Below are 19132 nucleotides of genomic sequence, written 5' to 3' on the forward strand. Positions count from 1 at the left end.
CCTCCTTCCACCTCTAATAACGTCTTGTTTTTCTTTTGCAGGCCTACACAATTCAGGGACAATATGCTATTCCACACCCGGATGTGAGTTTTACCCTAATTTTTCTTACACCCTTTTATGTCACCTGCATGCTACTGTTAATTCACATAATATTAATATTAGACAATAATATTAATAGCATATTCTCAAAGTAACTGGCAGTGTGTAGTATCTGTAATACCTTCAGGAGCCTTTTAACCTGTTAGCGCTAAACTTTATTAATTCTGAGGACTTGGCCTGATGCTAAATTGTTTGCAATGTTCAGTGCTATCCCTTTGTTATGAGACAAAAACCACTCTATGCATTTTGTGCCTCAAAATGATCAAAACAAGCAAAGAAAGGAAAAAAAAAACATTAAGAGCTTCCCTTCCATTCCCTCCTTGTCCTTAAAACATTGGTCATGCAATGGCTTACGGAGGTGTCTCGGTGGGATGGGGAAAAAGTGAGAGCTCCGTCAGCACACGGTGGGCAGGGACATGTGCTTTTTGGGGGGGGTCTTCACTTGGGTGACTCAGTGCCAGGGTTGGGTTTCACTCATGCCGAAACCCCCTGCTTATGGCCTGCTCTGGTGCCCTGTGTTTGCTGGGGCACACGTAGGGAAGGGATGCTGGCACCTCCGCGCGTACAAGTAAAAGGTGTAGATCGGCCGGGCTGGGTCTGACGTGGCTCGGTGTTCCTCCGGCCGGCGGGCGAGTTGGGTCTCGAGTCGCTGCGTTACTTCTGGCACAGCTGAGCAGCAGGCGAGGCAGGCAGGCTCTGTGCACGCGCGCTCCCCTTGGTGTCAGGGGAGTGACTTGGCGCTGCTTTTGCTCTGCAGGCTGGGTTTTGTTCGCAGGAGCGAGGGCTGCACCTGCTTCTAGTGGAGGAGCGTGGATCTTGCCTGGTTTTGATGGAGGACAGTTTGGCTTTCCACGTGATGCCAGAATACGTATACTTTGAATAGCCCGCTGTAATTGTTGCTCAGAAATACTCTTAATTGTGTGCATTTCACTTTAGCTTCCCAACGCAGAAGATAAATACGGATGCATATTGCAAGGGTAGATCACTATATTCTTTGTCCCAGTTTTCCTTTGCAAACAGCAAGCATTTTCCTTGTTATTATACTCCTCTGTTTGGCAAGATTAGAACACGTATTAGTGCACATAGTGCTTTGAAAATATTTAGGCTTTAATCAGCACTGGAAAAACAGTGTCTGTGCCTTGCTGACTGTTCTCTGCCCTGCTCCCGGCGGATTTGCTGAGACTTGGAAAAAGTCATGCGTGCAAGGGCCGTGCTCTCCATCCTTCCTCTTGTAGCCCTCTCGTGAGGATCTGTCATTTTAAATACTTGCTCTGCAGGGAAACTCGTCTTGACCGTGGTTCCAGGGCATTGCCTTTGCTCTCACAGGTCTCTGTGTTTAGTGGCCCCCTTTTGCAGACCCATGAGAGCATTCCAAATGCCAAAGCTAAAATGTGAGCTCCTGCCTCAGTCTTCTCCCTCTGGCAAAACCCACGTGGGTCAGTGGGAGTTTTGCCTCCTGAAGGGCTTCAGCACTGCCCGGGGTACTCACTTGCTAAGCACCACTATCAGCACTATTTCTTAGAAATGTGCTGCTTCAATGATAGGAAGGATTTGGGTGTCTCTGTCCCAGTAAGGGGAGACGTGACGGGCTCTCCCAGAGCTCCCCAGCACACTCCTCCTCGGGGAGCTGCAGGGCAGCAGTGCCCAGCCAGTTTCAGGAGCGTGGCAAAGATGCTGGAGGTTCCCTGTGGTGTCCTGTCAGTTGGACTCGTTGCAATGAGGAGCTCCATCTGGGTTTAATTTTGCAGAGAACATGATATTTCTTTAATTAAACAGCAACGAGTGTGGAAGTGAAACCAGCAAGCGGGAGGTGATGAAGGCTGCTCCCCACTAAAACTGACCTGTTCACCTCCACCCCCTTAGTTTTATTTTGTTTTACGTTTGGAGCAGTGAAGCAGAGCACAAAATGTAGTCCAGACAAAATCCTCTATGCAGCCGCTTCCTGATGGGGCTCAAAAAAGATACCCAGCACAACAAGGGATGCAAGGATCTGAAATACCTACTGGCCATGGCTGAAGCCCGCATTTCCCCGTGCTGCTAAGGGCTCGTGCTTGCAGTGCACATCTCCAAGCCAGCATGGAGCCAGATGGTTCATCCGTCTCCCACAGATGTTCCCCATCAGTAGGGCAGCACCAGAGCAGTGGCTGCTGGGGAGGTGTTCACAGCGCGGCACTGCCAGCAGGGTTCCGTGCCGCCGGCACACAGGCAGTGCCTCCAAGGTGCCTCCTCTGCTCCAAAACCACACAGCAGTGAGCAGCAGCTTGCAAAAGCCAGCACGGGAAGGTGGAGGCTGGAAATGCTGTGCACAAAAGCCCCGCTGCTGCTTTAGCAGCTCATCGTGTGGCAAAGGAACCAAAACGTCTGATGAGCTAAGAACGGGCTTCTTGCTGGTATTGTACTTCAGACCCTGACCAAGCACTTCTGCTAAAGATTTGGGCTCTATTGCATTTTACCCAGGCCAAGTCCTTCTGTTAGTGTTGTTTTTGCCATGTCTCAACATGGCTTCCTGGTTTCTTTTTTTTTTTTTTTTCCGTTATAATTTTGTTCTTGATTTTTGGTGTGACTTGTTGTACTCTATGACAATAACCTTTTTAGCTCTAATGTCCCTCCTACCCCTCAGCAGTTGACCAAGCTCCACCAGTTGGCTATGCAGCAAACCCCTTTTACTCCCCTTGGACAGACCACCCCCGCTTTCCCTGGTACGTACCCACACGCCCTTTCTAGATATCCTTCTCTTCTTACCTGTAGAGTTTCTCTCTCTTTCTGAACTCATTGTATCTAATGGAAACAAACAGGACCAGTAAAACTGAAGTTGCAATGTCCACAGGGATAGGTTAGCAGGGAGACTAGATGGAAGTGCAGGGGTTGCGGTCCTCACGGGCACGCTCAGCGTGTAACTGTGCACGCCTGCTCTGCTTCCAGCCTTGATGGCTTTCTGAGCAGCAGAATGAGCGCCAGCACCACCCTTCCCCACCCGGAGGAGGCAGCATCCCTCGCCGTGTGCCCGTCCGGACCTCTGGGACATCCCCGCAGCGCCGGCGGGGGATGCTGCCCTCGTGCCTGCGGGATGGCGCAGGGCAGGACGGCACTGGGGAGAGCAGTGGGAAGGTGACGCAGTGGCAGGAGGACAGCCGGAGCTGGCGTGGCTCACCAGCCTGGCCTGCAAATCCTGCACTGTGTTTCATGGTCAGCTAGGAAGCAGATAGAGCGCAGGGGATGGCAATGCTGAAAGCACCTTTGTTTGCTCAGTGGTCAAGGTGCCGAATGGAAATGCCTTTTCTGACAGTATATGTTCATCATATTTTGAGCTTCCTAGATGAAGTGACATTGCTTATCTCCTCGAAGGCAAAAGCATTAAATCTGTTTCTTCTTTGCTCTTCAGGAGAAAAGCTGCCCTTACATTCCTCCGAAGAAGCTCAAAATCTGATGGGCCAATCATCAGGTAAAACACAAAGCTACAGGGAAATCAGTAGGCGGCTGTTGAAAAATACTTCTGAAGTAGGACTGTGCCATTGTTGTGCTCCTGGATAAATCGTCTTGTTTGTGGAGAAGTGAGCATGTTTTCTGGTGGGCAGGTAGAGACCAGGCAGCACCATGCCTGCCATCTCCCTCTGCGCAGCATGTCCAAAGAAAAGCACCTCTAGTTCGTTACCTGGTTTTTGATGTTTGCCTATAGCTGCCATCTCCGTATAATGGAAAGACATCAGGGTCACCGCCCTTATTCTTCCACTTAATTTTGCATAAACCTCACCCGGAAACAGTAGAAAAAATGCTTGTGGGAATGGAAATAACATGCAATTTTAGCTGTCTCTCAGCCATTCAAGGAGAGCTGCATTTTTAGTGGAACAGGACCCCAAGGAGACGAAGCATGGCCGTAATCTTGGAAAAATTTCCATTTCAAATGTCCCTGGCAGCTGCACATTCATCCGTATGTGCTGAACATGCTTTTATACCCCGCTGTTGCTCAGGGGGATGATCCAGAGACCTGCAGGCTCGTGAGCGAGGGGAGCCAGACCTCCCGAACATGCCGGGGTGCGCTTCCTGCCTGCCTCGAAAGCATCTGGGGGCATCGCCCAACCGTGAAAGCAAGCATAGACCATGGAAATAGACCCCACCAGGTGGTAGCAAAAATAGATTTCTTGTTGTCTCTGCGCAGCCTTGTTCTCTGTGTGCCCTACTTTACCCCTTGCAATCACCCATGGCATTAATCCTGACCTGGCCGAACACAGTGATTCCCCGTGTTGCATCCAGAGGGATTACATGTGCATGTCAGAGGGGAGGACCCAGTATCCCAAAATGAGCAATCCCCCAGTAATGGAGAAGGATGTTACGGCTGTGGTGACGCAGGGGATGATGCAATGCCCCAAAATGCAGCTGGGAGAGGCAATGGGGGGCTGGGGTGGGAAATAGGTGTGGAGGTGACAGCACATGCGTGGAGGACACTGAACATCCGTGGAGGGCATCAGGGAGCAGGGGGAAGGAGTTTGTCCAGGCTGTAGATTGGGAACTGGTTCTGCAGGAGCACGTGGAAAGGCTTAGCCCTTTTTGCTCGCTCTGTGCATGAGCACTGCAGAGGGAGGATGAGGCACTGGTGAAATGCCCCTTCCTGTGCCCTGTGCTCTACAGCCAGCGCTGAGCACTGCCTGCTGCACCAAATGCAGGCAGGAGCTATTTTGTGCCGGCTTTGGCACCAGTACAGCAGGTAGGGCTGGGCTTGTGTCCCCATCCCCTGCTTTTCCTTGTGCTCCCAACAAGAAATGGGTCCAAGAGACCTCCCGCAAGGGGTCCGGCATGCTGCCTGCATGGGGCGGCCGAGGCACGGTGCTCGGGAACGCACAGGGACTGTGGGTTGGTGGCTCAGAGACCGGGCATCCTCCCTTCCAGGGGTGGTGCTGCGCGACGATTTCAGCGTACAGCCTCCTTTTCTTGTTGGAGCTTGCCCACCTCAGCCAAGGCAGGGATGTGGACTGGGGGAACTCCTGACTGTGGGTTTTTTTTTAGGGCCCGTCCACCCCCCTCCTGCTCCCAGGGGGTCCAAGGGACGTGGCCGCGGCTGCCAGCAGACACCTTACTGGGGCAGTTCCAGTACCCAGACAGGAGTCGGTTCGCACCCATTGGGTTTTAAACCCAAGGCTGTTTGCTCTCAGAACTGATTGGAGCCCCTCTTCCGTAGTGCAGAGGGAAGCACAGACCGCGAAACCCAGCACTGGCTTGCAGTAGGTGCTTGGTGCTCTCAAGGGATCACACATGGCCACGCAGCACAAGGATGCCCCTTGGGCTTTTGTGACCAGGGGCTCAGTGCTGCTGCTGTGTTGTTCCACAGCGGCACAGCAGTTCCAGTCTCCTGCTGCTTTTTTTTTTTTCCTGTGCACCCCCTTTATTCCTCTCTTTGCTCGGACACACACATTGCAGTCTTTTGGACTCTAGCGCACACTGCTCTTAAAAGTTTATGTTATACAGATAAGGTTTTCCTTGGTAGTTTATGTTATACAGATAAGGTTTTTCTGCTGATGCTGCAAATTCCTTATAAGCTACCAGACAGTTTCTGTCCTACAGATTTGGAATAGGATGTCCCTACTCCAGCAATGAGGTGATTTAATATGGAAACCAGTGGGAAAAGCAGGCTTAAACCCGGCTAGGAGTGCTGTGCCAGGCTCTCACGTGGAGCTGTATGTGCGTGGTGGTCTGCTGGCTCCAGCCTTTCCCACCATGAAGGAGAGTGTCCTCCCTGTCCCGGGAGAAGCTGGGAAGAAACACACTGCTGCATTCACTCCTTGCTGCTGGCAGTGTGCTTCCACGTGGTTTTGTAGGGAAGCAGGCTCTCCACCGGCATGTTGTTTGCCTTGCCCTAAGAGGGACCATTGGTCCCAAGTCCAGCCAGCATGCGTGTCTTAGCAAGCTCTGGCTTAAGGTCAGCATTTCAGCTGCTGAGCTGCTTTCCTAAGGGCGACGTGCCCAGGGAGGGCTGGAGGGCGCGTGGAAACCCTGCCTCCAGGGTTTCTTCCTTCTCCCACCCCTGCCAGCCCTCCGGGGGAGGCTGCAGCCTTGTGCTGCACAAACCTTCCCAGAGCCAGTCTCACCTGGGGACCGAGGGTCGAGGGGCACAGTGGAAGGTGGCACCCCACTCCAGATGAGGCAGGTAGCAACCGTCTTCCTCCTCCTTGTACCAGAGTGTGTGATCCCCTTCCCCTCCCAGTCCCGGAGCAGGATGCAGCCTTTGCAATGTCGACTGCTGGGGGGAAGTGCCAGCAACCCGCTGCGCTGCTGCTGCAAGCTGTAACCATTTTCCCTTGCATATGCCCAGGTCTGGATGCCAGTCCCCCGGCCAGTACTCATGAACTCACCATTCCCAATGATGTAAGTACAGTGGCGATGCCTCTGCCTGTGTGTGTATGTGTATACACATATATATATGTATATATATGTGCTCTGCAAATGTATGAGCTCGTTAAATACATTTAGAGATACCCCTTCACCGGGTTCACTCATGCCTTTTGTGCAGCTCCTCAGTCTGGTTGTCTGGGGTCATGAAGCACCTGCTGGTCTCTACCCTGTTGATAGCTTGCCTAGGGAGAATCCTCCTCAGTGCTCCGTTTTCCTTCCCAAGTGAACTTAGTGCTCACGAAAGATGCCCACTTGACAGCGTTCAGCAGCGGAGGGAGCTCCCAAGCCAGCCCCAGTATAATTGCCTAATATACCACTGGCAGGTCTGAGATGTTTCAGATCTGTCCTTTTGAAAGGCAGTGCATCGCATTTTGGTACTGGTGGCAGTCACCAGTTGGGTCTTATATGTGGAGGCATTGTGGTGAGGTGGATATTGGACTCAGACTTTTGCCAGAAGGAGGCTGGAATTGTCATGGTCACAGAGAGGGGCAAGGAGGCTGCTCGGGGTGCTTAGATAGGAGGAGGTGGGATGCAGAGCCCTGGCAGACAGCACCTGGACCCAAGGTCTCACTTCTGGAGTGGCCTTGTAGTTTCCGTGGGTTAATAACCAGCCCGTGCCCAAACCAGGAGCAGGGCGAGTGCAGAAATGGCTCCCAGGCACCATCCCCACTACTGGCACCCTCAGCCCACCCTTCTCGGGGGGGATTGGGTCTGGTGCCTGTTTCCTCTTCTTCCTCCTGTTTACCCAGCTTTTGTTGGCCCAGTGAGGAAGCCCCCATGATAGACCACCAGGAGTCCTACAGGTGCTTCTCAGTTTGCAATGGCCACGGCTGGCCAGCCTGGGGGACCGCGGCCCTGGCAGCAATGAGGGCGTCTTTGGGAGTGTTGGGGGACCCCTCGCAAAGGGGTCTCGCCTGCCTTTTAGTGTGTTGAATGACCTGCCACAGGACACAGAAGTACTGGGAGCATTCGCTTGCCAAAAGCCTGGCTCACATCAGACCTGCACTGTATTAAACGTCACTGCCTGCGTCTTTTTTCTGCCTGCTGAAAATACCTCCTGTTGTTTTGAAGGCTCTGAAATTCCCACTGTCACCTTCCCTGGAAAGAGAGCACAGACTTGGGTGTCTTAAAGCGAATCACCTACAGGAGGTTTTAGCAGTGCCGATCAGACCGTGGTTGCACTGCAGAGAAAGGAGAGTTCAAGGAAATCCGGTGATGAAATCCAGCTTGTCACTTCTGTGACTGTCAGGAGAAACTTGAATGCTGTGCAGAGACACTCAGAAGCCTCTGAATAGGTTTGGCTCCTCTTCTCCCCCGAGCAGGCTCCCAATGTACGTTTGCTGAATCACCTCCAGCCTCTTCGAGCTATTTCTGCTCTGCGAGAACCAGGATGGGTGGCTGTTGGGCTGAACGTCATGCTGCAGCCCCAGAGATAGTTGATACCTTTCCAGTGCTGCAGTGGATGCACATTCGGGTCCTTCAGCCTGCACTCCAGGCAGGTGAAGGATAAGGTGAAGAGATGGACATGGCTGGGACTGGCTCTGGCTTTGTGGAACTAAGAAACCTTCACCAGGGGCTGTCAGTGAAGCTTTCCTTAAGGCTTACAGAGGCACAGCATTGTGCACAACAGCACCGTTAGGACAGCAGCAGTCAGGACAACTGCAGGTCATTTCTCTGCTCTTCCTAAGCCTCTACTTTGTTGGGAGCTCTGGTGGCCTAGCAGAGAGAGTTGCAATGAAGAAGTCTACCCAGAAACACGTTGCCGTCTGACGTTAAGATCTAAGCACTACATGGGACAAACCGCTAAGGCAGCTGTGATCTGACAGCAGGACCAGTGGACATTGGGAGCAGTCTCCACCTCTATGGGTAGCGGCAGAAGCCCAGCAGCTGATGAGAGGGATGAAGGCGCTCAAATGATGATGGCCAAGCAGGACATGCAGAAAGACCTCGTACCTGTGCTGTAAATGTTGCTCACCTTCCTGTGCCTTACCCAGCTGTAGTGGTGCGTAAGGGAACTCCAGTCTGATGTACGAATGAGTGAGAGCAAAGATCAAGACTCCCTCAGGGACCACTGAGGAAATTCATGCCTCTATGTGCCTCTAAGGAAAACTAATTATTTTTTCAAGAGGGCAAAAGGCGTTTTTCAATAAAATTCTCCTTTCCTGCCACAGCCTGGACCCTCCTCCCAGGGCAGTGAGGGAGACGCTGGGGGGCAGAAGGGCAGGATGGGGTGAGCAGTGTGAAGCTGTTAACGGCGAGTGTCTGCAGCTGCTGGGGGGCACCTGGGGCCAGGCTGACCCCAGGGAGCCCTGTGCCATGTTCAGGCGGGATCTCCCGGTTTCGTGAGCACTGAGGTCACGGTCACTCCAGGGCAGGGTGAGGAAGGCTCCGGCCTCGCGGTCATGCTCATGTCCCTGAGCCGCGCTTTACGCCGTCCCCCGTCCCCCCTCCCGCGCTTTCTTTCTAGCTAATAGGCTGCATAATCGGACGCCAAGGGACCAAAATCAATGAAATTCGGCAGATGTCTGGAGCACAGATCAAAATCGCCAACGCCACGGAAGGGTCATCAGAGCGCCAAATCACCATCACGGGAACCCCTGCCAACATCAGCCTCGCTCAGTACCTCATCAACGCCAGGTGAGACCCGGCGGCGGGGCCGCCCGCCGCCCTCACTTCAGGAGGGTTTTGCTTGTAGCCAGGCAAAATCGCTGTCTTCCCCCGCCGAGGAGGTTGCACTGGGGCAGGGCACGGAGATGGATCTGGTCTGGTGGCAGGAAGGTGTAATTTGGGACCTCGCTGCGAAACCGGCCCTCTCTCGCTGCCTCCTCAGAGCCTCTCCCACGCGCTTCCAGGCCTCCAAAAATCCTTCCCTCCACCGAATGAAGTCAATCAAGCAGTCCAATAAACAGCAGACATGGGAACGGCCTGATCGCGTCCTTTTCATCTCCTGGCAGTGCGACGCAGCAGGGCTCTGCCGGCACGTGCCGGGGTCGGGGACGCTGCAGGCTGGGCCACGCAGGGCCGGCGCCACCGGCAGCAGGGCCGGGGCCATCGGTGCGGGCGGGTGGGCAAGCGGGCAGGCAGCCCAGGAGGAGGGAGGTCGTCTCACTGGCTTCACGCTGCAAGGCCGTCCGTCTGTCCATCCATCCGTCCATCCGTCTGTCCATCCATGCCGGCGCTGGCAAGAGGAAGGGGTGAGGGAGCAGCAGCAAGGTGTGCGCAGTCTCTCCTCCCCTCCTTGCACCCGATCCCCTTCTGCCCCAACCTGCAGCCGTCTCTGCCACCCTGCCCTCCCCACTGCCTGGCCCCGCGGCACCTCCCCACCACCTCCCAAGGAAGGAGAGAAAAGAAAACTGAGCGACTCTGTTACCGGGAAGGGCTGGCCGAGCCACAGCTCATGCTGTAGCGAAGGCAGAGATGGAGGGCGGCCTGGCAGGGGGGTGGATGGGGCACGGCTCAGCCTCTCCCTTGCTTTGGAAAGGCAGAGCAAAACAGGGGAGCTGGGGCAGCTTGCAGGTGACAGGACAACGGGGCTGGTGGCAAGGATGCTGGGAATGCTGCTTGCCCCCCGTAGGAGGGATGCTGGTAGAGGTGAGGCCGTGTGCTGGGACATCTCCTGCCAGCACCCCTTGTGCGTGGCACCTCTGCCATGAGCGGGCACTAGCTGGCATCAGCGAGGGTCTTCAGGTCCACACTTGAGCCCCCTGCACCCTCTATGGGGACCCCCAAGCCCCATGTGCTCAGGCCACCAGGCATCGGGCAGGTGACCCTCTGCCATAAGCTGTGACATTGCCCCCAGCCCTACCCGAACCTCCTGAGCACCCCTAGTGGGCGAAACACAGGTGCTGGAGGAACCCGGTGAGACATCGAGATCTGGAAAAAAATGAGCACATTCCCCCAGTTCAGGATAGGTCAGGATAGGGACAGGACACTGGGGGAGAGGGGATCCATCTGCACAATGCCAAGCCCATGGGTGCCTCGCCAGGCATCCCATGGGACGTAGGCATGAGGAGCAGTGCTGCCATGGAGGATCTGCGTTTTCTTTTCTACTCCATTTATTAAGCGCTTGTTTTTGTCTTCCCCACCCTCTCTCTGCCCCTGTCTATTCTAGGCTGACGTCTGAGGTCACTGGAATGGGCGCACTCTAATTTCCACCCACCATCCTCCACTCCGCACCACCCGACCCTCTCCAGCCAAGGGCACTCCACCCAGCCTGTACAACCTGTACATTTACCGTCTTCCCCTTACCTCCACAGATACTCTTTTCTTTACTAACAGATATATATATATATATAAATACACACACATATGCACCCACCGGAACATTTCTTTATGACCTCCTTACTGTGCTCCTGAGACTGCTCCCGAACTCTTTGGTTATGGTCCTTGTTTTCAGCGTACGGCGTTATTACTTCTTCTGCTTTCGGGGGGGGGGGGGGGGGGGGGAGGGGGGGACTTTCCACTTGTGAGACTCGAGAAGATGACGATGGGTCTCTAGTGTCAGCCTAGCGTAGCTACCTAAAGGTTTGCATTGAGCCTGGCGGCTCTCGCTGTAAACTATGGCATGGTGATGCCACCCAGAGCTGTGCTCACTTTCCTCCCCCCAGTCCCCCTGGTGCTCCCACTCTGCTCGCTTCGCCCCTCCTGGCTCCCCTCTGCCACCTCTTACCCCTGCCCTGAGGATAAGGCGTAGTTTTTTACCCCTGTGTTATTTTGGAAGCAGAAAGTGCAGGAGCCAAGCCTACATGCATGCATGGGTTCACGCACAGACGTCTCTCTTTGCAGCATGGCAGGGTCCAGACAAGCCATTTTTAATACTCAAGGAAGAAAATCTCCCTCTCTCTCTCAAACACACACACACTTAAACACACAATGCCCCTTTTTTAACTAACAAGCAACTGGAAGCAGGAAGAATTCAGCTGTATGGGATTCACACCCCCAGGGGCCCATGAAAGCACTCTGACAATCCCCACGAGCAACCTTTGGACAATAGCTCAGGAAGCTCTGCGAGCCGGCTGTGTTCGTCAGTGTTTGTGTTCAATAAATGTCTGTGCAGCTCTGCTACCATCGGGCTCCGACTGTTCTTCTTCTGGGCCACCCCACTGTCTCCTCCACATCCTTCTCCATCCTAGCAGCTCGGAGGGAAGGTGGGGTGTGTGTACCAAACCTTTCCTTTATTATAATTTTATTTTAGGAAAGGTACCAGTTGGTGACAATGCACTTCCTGAGTGATTCTAAGCTTTCTTTTTTACCAGGGAGTGTACTTGGCTTGCACAATGTTTGGTTTTCCCAAAGATTAGTATACAACTTATGGTAGGACGACAAATAGCTCTCGCAATCCCCTTGTCTGGACAGATCTGCTATGTCTGTGCCCCAAGCCCTTCCCCTGCCTTCTGCTTCCAGGCTTTGCATCTCCCTCCTGCCTCTCAAGAGAGGAAACAAATATATTTTCCATCAGCTAATCTATACCGTACAAAATGTCTGGCACACATTTTCCCCGTACTGCAACCATTGCAAGACATTTCTGCACCATAAAACATGGGAAATATATTGCTTTTCCCAGCGAGCCCCAGGACTGGATACCCTTTCCCTCTGTCCTTCCTGCAGAGCTTCCCCCAGCGCAGGGGCTCAGCGCTGGCAGGGGCGGTCGTGGCGGGGGGCTCTTGCTGGAGCCAGGCTCAAGTTTGCATTCAGCTGTTCCTGCTGCTTGGCCCGGCGTCCAGGTGTGCTGTGGAGCACCCCGTATTCCCAGCCGGGGGTGCGCAGGTGCTTCAGGCAGGACTCAGAGGGAGCCGTGTCTCCCCGCTGCCTCGGTGCTGCTGCCAGAGGTGCGGGCAGCGAGTCGAGCGTGGGGCAAGCGCACCTGAGCACCGAAGGGCCTCGCAGCGGGGTCTCCGTCGCCCTTTTTCCCAGCTGTAGGGGTGTGGGTGTGTGTCCCAGTCCCAGCGGCGGCCTTGGGGTAGAGGCAGAAGATGTCCTTGGAGAGGGATGCTTTCCCCTGCCCAGACCTTCCCCGTCAGGAGCCCTGATCCACCAAACCGATCAGAAGTCTGCTTTTTGCTCTGCTACAGGCTGCTTTTTAGTTTTAGCTTTCGAGAGAGCACTTACAATGGAAAAAGCCACCTGAGCAACTCCAGCTGGGAAATGCCAGCCATCCTGCAAATGAAGCCAGGGGGGTGTTCTCAAGCCGGGCGTGCAGAAACTGATAAACCCAGGCTGGGTCTCTGCAAAGCAAAGGCTTGTCTGCCAGCCACTGCCAGGGACCCGTCCGTGCCGGAGAGGGGTGCAGCCACATCCACTGCCCCCTGCACACACAGGCAAGAGAGAGAGTGGGAAGGGGGCTGAGCCCTTCCAAGGTTAGCGTGCAAAGAAAAGCAAACAAACAAAAAAAAGGCAAAAAAAAAAAACAAACAAAAACACCACCACAACAGCAAAAACATCAACAAAAAAATCAAACCAAAAATCCTGTGGTATGTGGGAATCTATCAACTTATCCATCACTGTCTGGGATTGAACGAGGCCTGGAGAGAGAGTTGATTAAGCAACCACTGCAGTACCTGCTGGGGACATGCTGATGACAGCAACGATAGCAACAAAATCACAAGGGATGTGTCAAATTCGGCTTTGAATTCCTTGGTACAACTCAGAAGGAGATGGCATGAAGAATGGCTGCTTTCTTTGGAAGAAGCCACAATGTTTTGTTTTTATTTGTGGTATGTCTTGGTTTTGCACTTAATGTGAGCTATAAATGCTGCAGCAATGCATCCACAGCCATGTCCGTGGGAGAAATATATGCACAACTTTAACACTGCGGAGAATATCCAAGACAACATGGATGTCACAGTTAATCAACAGAAGAGCTTTAATACATTGCTTTTCTCTATCAAAGCAATGCATTTTATCCAGACAGAGTGATTCAACGTTTTTGGAAGTCGCTGACTGAGTATTACTTAAACTCTTTGGGAATGGGTTATTTTGCGGGAAAATGGGATTTTGGCAGGAATTAATTGGTGCAAAGCCTCAGTCTGCCCGTTTGTGGAGTGTGGTGGGGCTGAGGACCACTCTTTGCCCCTTGGGCCTCCACTGAAGGTCTCCACTCCCCCCATATCTGTCCTAGGTCACGCTCCCGAAAGTGCGAAAGTGAGTGTTGGGCTTATCGGTACGTGCATTTTTTCCTAGGCTGTATAGGCTGTATTTGGAAGGGGGGAAAAAAAAAAAAAAAAAAAGATTGTTTCCCCTACGGGAAAGTGGCTTTCACCGGAGAGATTTTAAATTTAAATGCTCTCATTTAGTTGTAATTCAGGGTGGGTTTTTTTTGTTGTTGCTGTTTTTGCTTTTTTTGTTTGTTTGTTTGTTTTAAATATATAATGTATTCATGCTAGTCACTTTTAATTATGCTAATTTCAGGCTCACGGCCCATCAGAAAGGGTAATTCCCCGCTCGGTGCCGCAGAAGCAGGGTCCCCAGGGGCAGGGCGAGCCCCCGGCCCCCTGTCGCTCCCGCCGCGGTCACTAGATGTCCCCATCGCCCTGCGCACCCCGCTCCCGTCCCCAGCTCCCTCCAAACCCAGCGTCCCGTCCTGTCCCGCCCTGTGCTGGCCCTGTCCGTCCGTCCATCCGTCCGTCCTTCCATCCATGCATTCGATGGGCTGTGCTCTGGGAGTTTTGGGGTACCCTAAATCGGCAAGGAGAGGGTACCCCAAAACTCGAGGCACGGGCAATATTTGGGTGTTTCGAGGGGTAATGGTTTTAGACTAAAAAGGGTAGATTTAGGTTACGAATAAGGAAGAAATCATACATTATGTGGGCAGTGAGGCCCTGTCCCAGGCTGTCCCGAGGAGCTGTGGGTGCCCCATCCCTGGCAGTGCCCAAGGCCAGGCTGGTTGGGGCCTGCTCTGCTTGAGGGGACCCTGCCCACGGCAGGGGTGGCACTGGGTGGGCTTTGAGGTCCCTGTCAACCCAAACCTTCCTGTGATTCTGTGACTCCGTCTGCCCCGGTGCCAATCCATGCGGATGCCTAGCAGGAGCCCAACGCCACGTCCCACTGCGGGGTTGTCCCACCGGCATCAGGACCTTCTTGAAGACACCCTGGCCCATTTGGGCACTCGTGCATGGCCAGGCTGGCTACTAGCCCTCTGGACCCCTGCCCTCGGTCCCACCACACACTCTGGTTATGCTGCTTGCACCCGGGGAGGAGGGTCCCAGCACAGCCGAGGCTCAGGCTACAGCTGGCCTGACCCAGCACATTTGATCTTGCTGGGCTGGTGTTTCGCAACAGGAGGATGTTTTCCAGGGAAATTCCCTGCGGCCCCAGACCTCTCCAGTGGCAGCTGGCGCCGGTGCAGAGCTTGGGGTGGAAGGCTTTGCAGGAAGGTCAGGGTCTGGGTGCAATTCCCCTGCTCCCTTGTTCAACAGCAGAGCTCTGCTGAGAGGGTTATTTTTGCTTCCACTGCAAAAAAAAAAAAAAAAAAAAAAAAAGGGAAAGGAAAAAAAAAAAAGCAGCTGTGGATCTTAATTCACTGTGCTATGCATCAAGCCTGAGGCCTCCATCTGAAGGGTAACGTGGCAGTGACTTTTAGGAAGTACTGAATGTACCAGATGTGCAACTCCTCCAGATCCAGATGTGCGCCCTCCCCCACACCTCAGCCCCGCGAAGAGGAACAAGCGGCACCGAATCACTCCGAAAGCATCCCGCAGACTAAACCTAGCCAAGTGCGAAACCCGGACGGCTCAGGATTCCCACACCAGTGTTTACGCAGCACAGCCACAGGGATGTCTCTTCCCAGAAAAAGCCCTGGCGTCGGCTCCCCGTGCGGGGAGCGGACCCAGCTGGGTGAAGCAGGACGGGCCTGGTGCTGGCTCCATGGCTGCACCGAGAGCTGAGCCCCATGCCGAACCTCGGCCTGTTGCTGATTTAAAACCCACATGCTGTTTCTATAAGGAGCTGCTTTGATCCCGAAAGGGAAAGCCAGGCTGCGCACGAGGGCTGGAGCACTTGAAACTCTCCCCGCGTGCTGTGCTCTGTCTCCCTGCAGGCAGCGTCTCAGCGGCGTTGTTTGTTCCTGGAGGAAAGCCTGTGTCTGAGAGCATTTGTGTCTGCACCAACAAGCGAGCTAGCTGGGGCGGGGAGGGATTCGTGCCACTCAGCTCTGAAGCCCCTGTGGGTTTTGGCCGTCCGGATGAGACCTGGGGTGCAGGATGCGCCAGGGGAGTGCAGACAAAGGAGCGGGCTGGAGGGCTGGAGCAGCCGTTCCTTGCAGGGGTGCCCAAATTCAGGGCTGCGCCAACTGCTGAGGGTCAAAGTGAGATGGAAATCCAACAGGATTTCCAGGGCAAAGGGGAGCAGGGCAGCTTTCATGAGGTGGTCACCCGAAATTTTTCATTCAGTGGGCTGTTGGGTTTTTTTTGGGGTGTGGGGTGTGGGGGGGTCCTTCTTGGAAGAGCTCGCAGCCAGATGCTGCTGTGCTCTTGGAGGCTGCCCTGAGCTGACAGTGCCCTGACACAACCCAGGGCTGCTGCGGCAGGAGTTGCTGTGTCCGCCTGGGGATATCTGTGTGTGCTACTCAGCACGCAGCCGTGCTCCTGAGTCCCCCATGGGAGTGCTGCAGGGGAGCACTGCGCTGTCAAAAGCCAGTTAAAAATGCAAACCTCACACTGCTGAGAAACTGCAATCTCTTTAAAAAAAAGATTTAGTTGCATGCAAATGCTGCTACTTCTCTTGTCTTAAATAGCTTTATATTTCAGTCTGGAATGCTTTCAAGACACACAGGACAGCACAGAGCATCTTTAAATGCAGCAATGCACCAGGGCAGCTGGAGACCATGTGAACGTGGCTCCTTGCGGTGGGGTGTGCGACACTGAGCACAAAACTGATTCCCCTGTGCCCCTGCTCGAGCTCACCATTTGGCAACCCCAGCAACGAGCATCAAACGATGCGAAAGATGCAATTGCTGCCTCTTGGGCCGTGGAGAGAAGGGAGATGCTCTGCACGGCGCGTGGCCAGGGAGTGGGGATTTGTGGCAGCGGGGAGAGGTGCGTGTTGGTGGTGCAGCCCCTTGGTGCTGAGCACAGCCCTTGGGGTGTGGGTCTTTTGGTACGGAGCTGGAGCTGCTCAGGGCATTGTGTGGAGCTGTGTGTCCATGTAGTGTGGCTGGGGGGGTCCAGGGGGACGAAATGCCAGCTTGGGACCTTAGCTGAGCTCTGACCATCTCCCTTGGTTGACCCCCAGCTCTCCAGACCCAGAGACCCACGGGAGGAGCACCTTCCCTGCATGACCGGACACAGCAGCTCGCAGCCAGCGCCTACGGCACCCCAGCGGTACCTGCTTCTGCAGACCAGCCTTCCTTCTCCACCCTTCAGGCTCCCGCTGCTTTACAATGCATTTCGTGGCTTTTCTGTGTAAACGCAATAAAGCTCTTGCTGTCAGACCACAGCGAGCGGGTCCCTCCTGGCTGCCTGGCACGGCCGTGGCTTTGGCAGGGGGATGCCGTGGGGTGGCGGGGTGCTGCTGAGGACCTGTGACCCCCGGAAGGGTTAAGGTGGAAAGTCGTCCCACGCAGCCCGCCAGTCAGCCTCAGCCTGCTGGAAAAAGCAGCTCAGCGCCCTGGCTGCGCTCAGCATCAGGAAACAATCACGCGCAGGAGCCGGGCTGCCAGGAGGGGAAGGGGAGCGGGATGGGGGGAGTGCCGCGAAGAAAATCCAGAGCCCTCCCAAAAGGCAGCAAAGGCCTGGATTCATTACCCGCTGGGAGATGTGTTTATAGCAAATGTGAGTCACTGCCCGGGGACGGGTGATTCGGACGGGTGCGTGCTGCCCATCCGGCCCCGCACAATGGCAGCTCTCAAACCGGCCGCCCCGTGCCACGCGCCAGCCCCGGACCTTGGAGCAGACCCAGCGCTATTTCAGGGAATGCCTTTTCTCCAGGGCGTTTCATTTCTCGATGGAGGGGCGATGCCAGAGTGCTGCCGTTGGCTGCTGGCCCCAGTGGCCAACTGTGCCCCTTTGAGAAGAGGACACTGCCCATGGGGAGCAGAAATGGGGCTGCTGGCCCGGTCCCCCATGCATTACCCCAATGCAGTTGGGGTCTCAGCCCCAGCAGGTCCTTGAAACGTGGCCAGCAGAGCCAGCACTGGGGATGAGAAAATGAGGACAAAATGCCTATTTTGACCTTTTCTTGTGCTTGCGGATGGAAAGCATTCCCCCATTGTCTATGCCAGCCCAGGCTGCATTCACCCCTTTTGCTGGGGTCCAGCCCCACAGCACATCCCACCAGCCCCAGAGATTGCTGCCAGCCTGCAGGTCAGCACAGAGGTCTCAGTCACTTGTAGCCAGCACCATGGGGTGCCCGTTCCCAACCCTCCTGGCATCTGAACCCCACAGCATCCCCCTGCCCAGGCCACCCACCACCAGTGCGGCACCATGCACCTCCCCAGCCCCCCAGCCCAAAATGGGTGATCCAGCTGTGGCAAAGCTCCTGGCCCCTGGCCACCCTGGGAGGAAAGGCCACCCGTGCCAGCCTGCAGAAAACCAGGGAACTTCCGTGGTAAAGAGTCAGCTGGTGCCATCCTTAAAAACACATTTATCTGGCCCAAGGTGGGAATTTGCCTAGAAAAACATCACTCTGCACCTGCTCTCCTCCACAGCCCTCTTTATTTTGGATGAGTTGAGATGGGAAAGCCAACAATCGCCAGGGGCTGGTGATGCACACCGCCTGCTGTGCCCGGGGCATCTCTGTGCTTCCTGCCTGCAAGCCAGGTTTTGGGGCTCCTGTGTATGGGGGGGGGGGGGGGGGGGGGGGGCAGCAGGAGGGCAGCAGCTGAAGCAAGAGGCCCCCAGAAGCACCCCCAGCCCCATGCTGAGGGCTTGCCCCCTCCAGAGCAGGCTGACAGGAGGGTGAGTGTTTGGGGATTGGAAACAGCCTGCTTAACTTTTGCTGTTCCTCTTAATAATAATAAAAAAAAAAAAGGCAGTGAAGATGCTTATCTTTATGACCCGCTGGGATTTCCCTGGCTGCAGTGTGTGCTGGTGGCCTCTGGTCTGCTGTCTGCTCTGTAACCCCCTCCGCTCTGGGCTGGAGCTGCTCAGCCTCCCCGCCTGCGTCCCAGCCCTGGGCAGCTGGGTGGCATTTTGGAGCCTGCCACGGCCATCCCCGTGCAGCAGGGCTGTGCTCAGCGATCCCTGTGTGGGGAGCGGATGCTCTTTTCCCCCAGGACTGAGGGCTGGTCCCTGGGCACGCTGCTGCTGCCCCATGCCGGAGGCTGCTGCCTTCTTGCCTCCCATTCAGCATTATTGCAACCACGGCTGAACAGGGAGCAGGGGAAACAGGTGTGAGGACAGCAAAATGGTTGGATGTTGTACATTCGCTCTTCATTGTCCACATGAGAGCCAAGGACGACGCTTGGCACCTCTCTGGGAAGCATTCCCTGCCAGGAAGGGGAGCTGGCTTGTTTCGCACTTCTAGGAAAAGGCTGCAGGCTGGATCTGGCTCAGCGGTAAGGAAAGCTCAGCTGCAAACCCTGCTGCAAGTAAGGCTCGCTCCCAAAGGGCCCAGCCACCCAGTGGGCTGGGATGGCTGCTGGGGTGAATAAAAATAGTGAGTTTAAATGGTGCGTGCTTAAAAAAAATGGGAGCAGGAACAGCCTGGGAATGGG

General features: G+C 54.8%; 1 protein-coding gene across 35 annotated transcripts in view; it reads left to right on the forward strand.

The window, feature by feature from the left end:
- Positions 1-16914, forward strand: part of PCBP3 (poly(rC) binding protein 3) — a 49618-nt gene extending 32704 nt beyond the window's left edge. For 6 of the 35 annotated variants that reach the window (XM_040561632.1, XM_040561634.1, XM_040561635.1 and 3 more), the window contains 6 exons: positions 42-83; positions 2720-2798; positions 3482-3541; positions 6404-6456; positions 8951-9120; positions 9213-10577. In XM_040561632.1, the coding sequence (XP_040417566.1) occupies positions 42-83; positions 2720-2798; positions 3482-3541; positions 6404-6456; positions 8951-9120; positions 9213-9267 (459 nt within the window). In that variant the 3' untranslated portion in view covers positions 9268-10577. The other 29 variants (XM_040561629.1, XM_040561631.1, XM_040561630.1 and 26 more) reach the window with 23 other exon arrangements.
- Positions 16915-19132: the final 2218 nt, after the last annotated feature.

The sequence above is a fragment of the Cygnus olor genome, chromosome 6 (assembly GCF_009769625.2).
Source record: "Cygnus olor isolate bCygOlo1 chromosome 6, bCygOlo1.pri.v2, whole genome shotgun sequence".
Taxonomy (NCBI): Eukaryota; Metazoa; Chordata; class Aves; order Anseriformes; family Anatidae; genus Cygnus; species Cygnus olor.